The 11710-nt window shown below is 34.4% G+C and overlaps 1 protein-coding gene across 1 annotated transcript in view; it reads right to left on the bottom strand.

The window, feature by feature from the left end:
* Nucleotides 1–461: 461 nt before the first annotated feature.
* Nucleotides 462–11710, bottom strand: part of LOC107717636 (glycosyltransferase-like protein LARGE2) — a gene marked incomplete at its 5' end in the record, with an annotated part of 12814 nt that continues 1565 nt past the window's right edge. The window contains 8 exons of the mRNA XM_016524448.1: nucleotides 462–1850; nucleotides 1939–2134; nucleotides 4428–4574; nucleotides 4675–4953; nucleotides 6334–6497; nucleotides 9058–9230; nucleotides 9307–9478; nucleotides 11234–11357. Of these exons, the coding sequence (XP_016379934.1) occupies nucleotides 1653–1850; nucleotides 1939–2134; nucleotides 4428–4574; nucleotides 4675–4953; nucleotides 6334–6497; nucleotides 9058–9230; nucleotides 9307–9478; nucleotides 11234–11357 (1453 nt within the window). The remainder of the gene's footprint in view (nucleotides 1851–1938; nucleotides 2135–4427; nucleotides 4575–4674; nucleotides 4954–6333; nucleotides 6498–9057; nucleotides 9231–9306; nucleotides 9479–11233; nucleotides 11358–11710) is intronic.

Below are 11710 nucleotides of genomic sequence, written 5' to 3'. Positions count from 1 at the left end.
CTATCAGCACTGCCGTGTATTAGACCTCTTAACTATGAGTCACCAGTGAATCCTACAACAAACTCAAAGATTCAGTGAAAAGCACAAAGTAACGTGTGACTCACCTCCTCTTGTCAAATAAAAAGCACAAGAACTTTGACAAACTATAGAAACAGGGAGAATTTATTTAAAGCACTTTGTCCCCTACGTAGAAAAATATGATTGATTTAAGTCAACAATAATAAATAGAGTACCTGTATTCTTGCAGGCCTCGCTGATGCGTACAGTAGTACAATCAATATCCAGTTTTCGCAACACAGCAAAGGCACGGGTATTTACCGTAAATCTGCAGTCTGATGGAGCGGAAGGGCATGGGTGGCATATGAGGGGTCAACTCAATATGACCTGGAGGAGCGTATCTTTATAAAGACGGGACACATTGGGAATTACATTATATATATATATATATATATATATATATATTTTTTTTTTTACAAATACATCTTTGAGTGACTGATGTTGAATTGGACATTGGATACTTATTTCAGGGCTGACCAGAAAGTGACATTTTACACGATAAATATTGTTTTCAACAACAGGAAGTGTTTTATACCGGACAACAAAATATTCAGTCTGTGAGAAACTTCTGCAATGGATGGCTCCTGTTTTTAATGGTCCCTCGAGTGGATCTCAATGCAAATGTACATTTAATCATGTTTTTTGTTTGTTTTTTTGTAACAGTATGTAGTGCAATTTTTTTAAGTGAAAAAAGTGATTTGAGTTTAGGGCAGGAAAGCATCCTGGTATAAGCTATGATGTTGTATGTTTAAGCACGTCATATTAATATGTGCCATTTGTGACAATTATAAATGCAGCAGTTACACACACTGATCATTTCTCACCTAAACCTTCATCCGGGACTCCCGAAACTGCACAAAATACTCCCTCGCACCCCTATCAACCATTCAACCTTCTTTCGCTACAAGCAAATCAGTGTTTCTAAATTAAAAAATAATGTGATTTTCGATTTTATATTGTAAAACATACATAGGCTGTAGGTCGTTGTTCATAAATTGTTTTGTATTCATTAAAAACAAAGAAAAATATTTTTTAATGTTTTAAATATCAGTGAAATTATAAGGCTTTAAAGTCCCTCGTCTTGATGGCCTCCCCACACTTCAGTCCAGCAGAAGAGTCTTTGGAAAGCTCATTAATTTCTCGTCCTTTTGATACTCCATCGAATGCTCTCAGCCAGGTTCAAAGCTGTGTTGTGCCATGGACCGCTAGCCGTAGATCTTTAGTGAAGAAAAAGCCCTGATTGTCAAAAAAGGTCTTTATCATGACCATTCGTTTTAGGCTATAAAGCAAGTAGGTCATCACAAACATACATCAACCATTTACGCTTTTAAGCAGTTCAAGCATGTTTGGTCGAGTTTTCACCACCAGTCTGATGGGTGTGTTGCTGATGTCATTGGTTTTCACAGTTCTCTGCTGTATGACTTATCAAAAAGAAGAATTAAAGCTCTGATTTCATAGTCTTCAGCAGAGACGTGGGCTTCAGCTTCGTTCCTCTAGACACCGTGACATGTAGCAGAGCAGCATGTTGGCTGTTGAGCCTCAAATGACTAGACCGAGCCATTCTCCTGTGTGCTAAAGTACATTTGAAACAGTGTTTAGATGTTCCTCTGTGCTGTGAGGTACTTGAGAGCAGCAGAACCGTACTTTCGAGAAAGGTCTTGGTGGAACTCGTCCTTCAGAGTCGTCAAGCAGTAGCGGTAACTCGGACTGGAGCGAAACTTTGAGATGTCAAAGCTGGGCGCGTGGGGCATGTGGATCATGAAGGCATTTGGTAACACTATAAAATCGTACTCCTTTGGAACAAGGAAATGTGACAGGTTAGGGACACCTATACACTTGAACTGGAAGTAGAAACAGGCCAAACGTCTTTTAAAACCTTACCTGAGCATCAAGCTCCATGATATGGGATACTTTGTTCCAGCCAAAGCCAACAAATCTGTGGTCATACTCAGGACAGTCTCGTCGCACCACAACATATGGCTCAAAATCTGCCTCCCACTCCACCTTGTATGGTGTTGTGGCTGTTCTCCATTTGGCATAATTGGTTGGCGCGTGACCCTTTGTCCAGACGTGATACCTGCGATTTAGGAGAGCAGTGAATGAATATACTTGAACTTTCTGAGTGGACTTTTAATAATGGGCCAAAGACACGATGCTTATGTTCTGATTGAATATATTAATCATTCAAAAATATATCAAAAATCTTCTTTAAACATCATTTTATATAAAAGGGATTCCAAAACTTTGTTTTTGTCAGATGAACCCCTGGAAGTACCCACTTTTAAGTCAATATTGAGACATTTACATTTTCATGGTTCTCTAATGCTGGCTAATGGGCACACAACATGCAAGTAAACAACGGCAAAAAAAAGAAAAAAAAAACTTTTTAAAAAGAAAAGTGTATTTATTTACATAAATTTTACATTTTTATGATTTAATTACTTAAGCTTTTTATCAACTCGGGAAACCTTGCTCTATAATGAGAATGTTTTTTTATTTATTTCTGAATTAAAAATAATTTATATTTTTGGAGCAAAAACTAGAAAAAGGAAAGGTGATACAGCTGTCTTGATATCATAATGAAGAAAAAAAACATGTATTATTATTTATTATTATTAAAAAAAAAAACTGCTACACTGATTATTGGTGTTTGATATGTGTGCACCAAATCAAAGTCATGTGGTTCAACATGCATAAAAATGCTTAAATGAAAACATAACAGGAAACACAGTAATAGAAAAGAGGACCCCTCTCAAAGTCAACACGTCTCTTAAAATATCAGATAAGTTGACTTTTTTATGACAAAAAAAAAGGCTAGACCACTTTTTAAAATGGCATCTGGAGTGACTCCCCAAAAACTAAATTATATTTATGAATCTTTTTTTTTTTAATTTTAAGATGTGTACACTCATATATGTTCAATGTGTAAAAAAGGTTATTATGCTTTGCATTTAGATTACATGGGGAAAAGATAATTAATTGAAACATTTCTTGAAAATAAAAGTTTTTCAAAACATGACATATTTTGAACAAGAAACTGACATGAATACACATTGGTAAAAATGTGGCACATGTGAATTTTTACTAGAATTTCCCTTTTCTTTACTGGGGACAATCTTATTTGTCTCGAACCTATAACAAAAGTGTCCCTCACGGGTCAAAATGACCAGAAGGCTAAAAATCACACTATTTTTTCTATTTTCACTATTTTATTTTTGGTCTAGAAATCTTATATTGATCCATTTTTATAATTTTTTTTCTAAATATTTATTTATTGTTTGGTGATTTTTATATTTACCTTTTTTTTCTGGATATATTTAAGAAAATATAAGCAAATAAGCAGTTTTTGTACATTATTTCACCAAAAAAATAAAAATAAAATAAAATAAAAATAAATAAATAAAGACAATTTCAGTCCTGGTTCATCAAAAACCAACAGATGGCCTTGGAATTGAGTCACTGTGTGTCTCTGATGCTATCTGGTGGGGAACAATGACATAAAATAGCATTTTATGGTTACAGCCACTAGAGGGGCCTATAGTATCCTATGGAGATTTTTAACTGAGCAAAACAAGTGAAACATGAGAAATTAGATCATTTTGAGGCTTCAATTTGGTTGTTTATGGATTCAAATATATATTGAAATATTACAAAATCCATATTTTGTAAAAACAAAAAACAAAAATTCTAACTGAATTATAACCTAAACATATGTATATTCATACAATTTCATAAATATATAATATATATTTTTTAAATATAAATATGATATAAACTCATTGGTATATACTCATTGGATATTAAACTCATAAACTCATCAACTCCACCACATCACTCAAATGTAACTGTGTTAAGTAAAAAAAAAAAGGGAAAAATGACAGTCATATCCTAGCAGAAACATGAAACATATTATAATGTGTTCTATGGGAGTGTGTGTACCATGTGTGTGTTTGTGAGTTTTTTCTGCATTGGGGATATTCTGTAGTCTCAGCCCTTCGTTTGGGTATAAATCTTTACTGGATTGTCTCAGATTTTGTATATAAAAAAAAATCAAATGTAATAAAAAAATGCAGTTTTCTCATAAATTCCATTCATTCCTATGTGGGTCAAAATGACCCGTGAGGGACACTTTTGTTACTTTTTTTATTGCACCCATTTAAACTCCTTGAATCCACTCAATTTTGTGTGTGTGTGTGTATTCCCGGTGCAAGTATGACAAAAGTAAAGAAATCTTGGACTGGTACGATCAACACACGATTTTTAGAATTTATTTGATAATCATTTTCGGGTCAAAATGACCCGAGGGACGGATGAAGGCTAAACACACTGGAGATTGATTATGAGATGATTATTTTGAATGTCTACTGTACCTGAAGGTGTAGAGAGTCCCCATGTCCAGCATAGACAGCAGCTCGGCCTTGGATTTGGGGAAGGAGAGGCGATATCTCAGTGTCTCAAAGGCGGGCACAACCAGAGCCTTCTTGGTACTGGCCATGTCCAGTTGGACTATACTTTTTCTACATGAAATAGTAAAAAAAAAACACACACACACACAGATATATTACAGAAATGGAACCGTTACATTAACAGATAATTCCTAACAAATTCACTGCTTACCTGAGGTAATCGTAGAGGCCGTACATGGGCAGAAAATCGACATCAGTCAGAAAAACGTAGGGTGTGTTGACGTTGCGGAGCGCCACATTGCGTACCAGATTGACAGGGTAGAACTGACCCTCCTTATAAACAATATGATAGCCTACATTCTTGCGGTTCTTGAGGACTTCAGAGGCCTGAGCGTAACGCAGGAACTGTTGAGCCTCGGCATCAGACATGTATAGGGCCAAACTGATGGGGCCCTCCCAGTGTTTACAGATGGCCTCCAGCATCTGCAGTCTAGACAAATACAAAGTGTCTCCAGTGAAATTTTGGGCAGTAACTGAAGTGAGGCAAGATTATGGGCTCTTTTTGATACATTTTTTTTAAACCTGCAGGGCAAGCTTTCAGTAGCTAGTATGGTATGTTCTGATCTTCACTACGTCAAGCGCTTCTAGTTGATACTTGTTTCAAACACAAACAAAGCTGCTATCCTGCATAACAATCACCTTTCTAAAAATGCCAAGACTACTTCATTGTAAAACAGAGGCTTCAGTGATATCAAAAAGAAAAAAAAAACTTGTTTTAAATAGATCAGTGGAAAGACTCTAAATGGAAGATAAAACATTATTATTTTCTTGCTGAAAAGTTTATTATTTTCCTACTCTTATTAATCTTACAGAAAAAAAAAAGAAAGCAGGGCCTTCAGTCAAATGCATTTCTAAGTGAATTAAATTAATGGCAAGCCACTTAATTAATTGAATTAATCACAAAAAGCTAAATGTGCTATAATGAATTATTATTTATATAATTTATTTCACAACAATCCCATGTCAAGCATTCTGTTTGCAATATATATATATATATTTTTTAAACTAATCATGTTAAATTAGTAACCCTAAAATAAAGTACATCTGAAAATAACATGAGGGTTCAACATGTTTTAAAGCAGTATTTTAATACTATTATAGTTTTTATTCATATTTAAAATTTAATGCAAATAGAATAATTATTAAGAATTTTAAATTTTAAGAATTTATTTATTAAGAATTTCAATTTTATTTTTATACTTTCATTTTTTTATTTAAATGTTTCTTATTTTATAGTATTTTTCTTATTAGTATTTGTTTGTTAAATAATGCTATTCAGTTTTATTTTAATATTTTTATATACTAAGTTTTTATTAATATTTTAATTTAGCTTTTATTTGTATACATTTCTTTTTTATTTATCTGATTTTTTATATGTTTTTGTTTAAATATTATTATTCAGGTTTATTTTTTAATTTATATAATTATTATTATTAATTTTTTTTTTATTATGATTTATTTTATTTCCAGTTAGTCATTTTAGTGCTTCCGCTCAAACTAAAAATCAGAAATGTTGCATTGGCTACTCACTGAAAAAAAAATCATCTAATATTTATATTTTATTTCATTTCAGCTTCTTTTCAAATAACAAAAACGTTTAACAGTTTTAGTTAACAATAATCACCCTGTTTTGAAAATGTTATTAACTCGCAATGCTTGTAGTAATCTATTCTCATTTCAATCAGAGTGCTGCAGAGGGTTCATTAAACACAACATCATATTTGACAGTTTTGTAATTAAATTGCCTTGGCATGAGCATGAGTGGCCCAAACGTGACTGTAGATTCATTTGGACAGTCTGTCTTCCTCACCTGTCCATGGAGAGCTGTGCGACCAGCGTGATGTCTGTGCCATCATCTGTAGGTGTGTATTCATATTGCAGGAAGTACAGATGCACCCTGTGCACCATGATTCGCTCCCTCCGAAAATCATAGCACTGGTCGTCCTCATCTAACTCCTCTAGTGCGTGCTGAAGCTGGAAACAATGAATAATATGTTTTATCAGCTATGCTGAGCAAGACACATCAAACAGTCACTGGTCGAGTTGCCCTTTTTCCTTGTACAAATCCAAGGCTGAGCTGCTTTTAGACCTGGGTATTTATTACTTATTTAGAATTATCCAGTTTAAGAATATAAAGTCCCTCTAATACAGTCTCTGTCTCTCTTAAGTCTTCTTGTTCTCTTAAGATATAAGAATTGTGGTCTGCTGTTTCAGGGTGCTGGAAGCCACACCCCATCTTTCTAAAACTCCGCCCACCATAGATATATACACACATGCACACAGAGAGCAGCGACGCAGGTAGGGAAAATAAAATGAAGAGCCATTTGATTATCAGTAAACCTGAACAGTGAGTTAGTTGTCAAAAGGACGGTAACAAAATAGCTTTCTCGCATGACCGTGCAAAATGATTGACAGGAAGAAAGTACATCAAAGTCTTTAGACTGGATAAACAAAGAATCTGACATGTGACATCAATTTTTATTTATTTATTTATTTATTTATGTGCTGTTTACTATGGAAGCCTATGCAGCGGGGAAAAAAAAGGTAATTGCGACTTTTTATCTCACAATTCTGAGGTGCTCGAGATGAAATATTTTTCTTAGAATTGCAAGATATAAACTCAAAACTGCGAGATATTAGCCTAAATCAGAATTCTCACTTTTTCTTGTAATTCTTGTAAGTTTACATTTCACAATTCTGACTTTTTTTACTCACAATTCTGAATATCTTGCAAATCTGTTTATTTATTGATTATCTCATAATTTTGATTTATTTTATTTATTAATTTTTTTGCAATTACACTTTTATATCTCACAATTCTGATTTTTCTTCAACATTTCACAATTCGGTGTTTATGTCTTGAAAGTAGTTTATATGTGGCAATCTAATTATTTTTATTAATTAAAAATGACTTATTAGAAATGTATTCTTTATTTTTTAATCTTAGGCAGAAACAGGCTTCTGTAGCCCAGGACTGTCAGATATACAGTCCATTTACAAGATGTATTTTATTGTGTATTTTTTAAGTATTTAAGCATTTTTTTGTCAATACATATATAGTGACATTATATGCATGCTACTCCAAAAATAAGATATTTGCATAAAACTGCATAATCTACTAAACTAACTCACCAATTCACAGTGTGACATAAACAGTGTGCTGCACTCCGAAGTGATCATGCCTGCGTGCTCTTTCCTGTGAAAGCTGCACAGGCTCATATTAGGTCAAAAAACAATGAATGTACCAAAATTTGATATCTTTATATTTTATTTTTACACCATGAATAACTCAACAAGCAAACCAACAAAAAATGCTTTAGAACTTTATGAACACATTTTAAATAAGCTTTATATTATTTAATTGTGTTTTTAATTTAATGAGTAATTAATTTGTTTAATATATTACAATATATGCACTACCGGACAAAAGTTTGGATAATTTAGATTTGTTTTATGTTTTTGAAAGAAGTCTCTTATGCTCACCAATACTGCATTTATCAGTTTATCGGAAATACAGTCAAAAAAGTAATATTGTGAAATATTAGCACAATTTTTGGCGCTCAAGAAACATTTCTTATTATGAATGTTGAAAACAGTTGTGCTGGTTCATTTTTTTGTAGAAAAAAAAGGGGGGATTTTAAAAATATTTAAAATCTTTTAAATATTTTTCCACAAACAAGCCCCATTAGACTGAAGCAAGCAGCCCAGCAAAAATGTGGAGAACCTCGCAAGCAAAGCAGTAAAAAAAAAAAAAAAAAAAAAAAAAAAGTTAACCAGCAAAAACGGTTCTCAAAATTGCTAATAATAAGAAGCAGTATTTAAAATTGAGCATCAATAATAACTGATACTGAAATAATTGAGCAGGAAAGGGTTATATGACACTGAAGACTGGAGTATTGATGCTGAAAATTCATCTTTACCATCACAGGAATAAATTACATTTAAAAAAATATTCAAATAGAAAACAGCTATTTTAAATTGTAATTTCACTATATTGGTGAGTATATATAAGAGACTTTTTTCAAAAACACTAAGAATTCTTTTTTATTCCATACTTTTGACACAACATATATATGTGTGTGTGTTTTCAGTGTGTGTTCAGTTATTAAAACTGTACTTTTCTTATTAGAATCATATTGTAACATGTCAATGCAAGGAAGAGTCAAGGTAGGATCCAAATGCAATCAGTGGAACATTTAATAAAACAAAAGGTAATCCAAATCCAGAAACATAGAACCAAACACAGAGAGAACCAGGAAACAGAAACAACATGCCACAACTTCGCAAAGACAACGACTGACTCAGACTGACTAAAACACAGAACTATTATACACAGAGACACTAACAAGATGACAAGGTAACAAGACACACCTGGGAAAGTAATCAAGAGGACCAATGAAACAAAAGAACTACAAAATGACTACAAAAGGCACCCTAGACAGGAAGTAACACAAAAGTCCAAACACAAGACAGGGGAACATGAGTCAGATCATGACACATATATCCCCAAGAATGCCCACTAATAACCATTTACAAAAACTGCTGTTTGGAACACAGTGTTGGTTGATAAGCAGAGTTGAAATAGAAGCTGCAAGCCCTCACCTGTGTTAAAGCCCCTCCCGAGGGCTGGCCAGGGTTTGTGATTTTTCCACAGATTACCGAGGTACCAATCGCTCTGATTCTCTACCAGACCAATCACCCGTTTCTCTGCAATCACAACGTCAGTGTCAAATTTCACTGTCCAGATGCTTTATATGACTCCTGAAGGAAAGCGAGCGATTACCTGTGAACTTCCGGAAGATGGCCCACAGCTCAGCGATGTCAGTGGCGAAGGTGATGTCTGTATCGAGGACGATGACCTTTGAAAGGTTGGATGGCAGAGCTTTGGTGAGTGTGAGCTTCATCAGGCCATAAATTCCTGAATAGTGTTTGTTTGGTATCCATGACACCTCCGACTATGAGGATGAGAGAAAGAAACAGAGAAATCTGTGAGAAACTAGCAAAAGAGCACAACAGTGACTTTATCAGTCTTGGTTCTAGAAGTATTTTTCTCATTCATTTTTCTACGCAAAAAAATCTTCTTTTTTTTCTGCCTAGAGAACTCATTCTTTATTCTTTAATATAGACTTCAATAAAAAATCATCCAGCTCTATAAATTACAACATTATAATCTTAGAAAAGTATTTGATATTTTAACACTGGAAAATCAACATGGCAAAAGAGATTCAAATCAGCAACAATGCTTACATATTTATATATACACTTTTAAACAGTATTTACATTTGTGTATTTCTGACTACAAATTTATTGCATTTTAAACTTATTATCAATTAGAGAGAGAGAGAGAAGGCAAGGCAAGTTTATTTATATAGCACATTCCATACACAATGGTAATTCAAAGTGCTTTACATAAAAGAAATGAAAAAATTATTTAAAAAAAAACAATCGAGAGAGAGAGAGAGATTATGTGTAAAGCACACTTCTAATTCATTTCAAATTGAGAAATTCAAATTCCAAAACTTAAATGTGAAATTTCAAATTAAACATTTTACATTTTTTGAATTCTGAATATTTAATTTCATCGTCTCTCTTGGTTCCGAAATAAAGTCCGTGTAAAGTATTCTCCAGCGTCTCCTCGTCCTTCGTGTGTGTGCACCCGTGACACTACCAGAGATGCTCATTGTGCTCTTCATGTTTGCTTCTGAACTGTATTCCGCAGTTATAGCATCATCTGCACCCATGGAAATAACCCCCTACAGTTCTTATTGTACGCTTCATCTTTTCAGCATACATCCTTAATGACCTGAGCTCAGGTTTAATAATAATCTGCTGGAGAGGGGTTGATTGAAAAAGACTGGATTTCCTGCAGCTTAGCTTTCATATACTCAGGAGAGCAAAGAGGTCTCTATGCACAGCGGAGACACAGGATGTAAAATCCGCATGATTAGAGACGGCTCCAAGCCAAACAGCTGACAATCGGAGGTGAACTAAGTGCGGGAGGGGGACGGGAGCACAAAACAGGACAAGAAATAATGTATTTGTGTTATTGTGCATGTGAGAGCGTGCATGCATTCATGTGAGTGTCCTTGAGTGTGCAGTGTGATGTAAACAAGAATGAGCTCTCTTAGAATATGTGTGCGTGTGTGTGCGTAGAGGAGGCATGCCCTTTGATTGTCACTTCGATCTTTCAGTGTACCGTGCAATGCATAACAAAAATTCACAACAGACAGTGAATAATTCAACGCCACAGCAAAGGCTACACTCACATGCCATGTTGTAAAAAAGAGGCGCACTGTCACTTTAAATATATGAACAGAAATGAATAATTCTGTGTTTTCTCACACCCTCTGGAGCGTGCAAGAGTTCTTCGCGAGCGAAAGCTCTTGAGCTCGCTGCAGTGTAAACAAGCTCAATGTTTCCACTATCACAGACAAGCCATACTGTCCCAAGGGGACCTTTGCCCCTTCATTACAATCCATAAGCGCATGTGGCACGTCTTTCATTTCAGTTGTTTGTGCCTGAATGAGCTCAGACAGGATTGTTATCGGCATCATTCTTCAGACTTGTCATTGCCGCCTGCATCATTTCAAAACTATCACTGCTTATGACCTCCCATTAAACCTCTATAATGGTGCTCTGTGACATGGTCATTATCTCTGGGTCAAAGGGCAAGTGTAGAGTCATGGGAGAATGGTGAGGCAGGTGCTTACTTTGAGTTCATCAGCGTCATAGAAGCTGACTTGTACGGACGGCACCATCCACGACTGGAACAGAGTGCTGAGGATCTGATTGGCCACTGTATCTGTGATGAAATGAAAGTGTAGTGGGTTTCTCCTGAAAAGAGAGATGTGGACATGTTGACATGTTAGGTTTTATATGAATGCATCAAGCAAATTCACTATTTTTTATGACTATTTTGGCTAATTTCATGATTTAATTTGGAATGATCATTTGGTGCGACAACTAAGGTGACAATATGTGATGCTAAGGTGGCAATACGCTAATTTGAAAATTCGCATTTTTTAAATTTTCCATTTTTTATATTTTAAATGTAAACTGTTGAATTTGAAAATTAGCATTTTTTTAATTTTGGAATATGAAATCTGGCATTTGAAATTTCAAGTTTGGAATTTCAAATTCCAAATTCCAAAAATTAAATGTCAAATTTCAAATTCAAATTCAACTTT

This window comes from Sinocyclocheilus rhinocerous, unplaced genomic scaffold (genome assembly GCF_001515625.1).
Source record: "Sinocyclocheilus rhinocerous isolate Xijiao unplaced genomic scaffold, SAMN03320098_v1.1 scaffold2047, whole genome shotgun sequence".
Classification (NCBI taxonomy): Eukaryota; Metazoa; Chordata; class Actinopteri; order Cypriniformes; family Cyprinidae; genus Sinocyclocheilus; species Sinocyclocheilus rhinocerous.
This window is presented reverse-complemented; position numbering and strand designations above follow the sequence as displayed.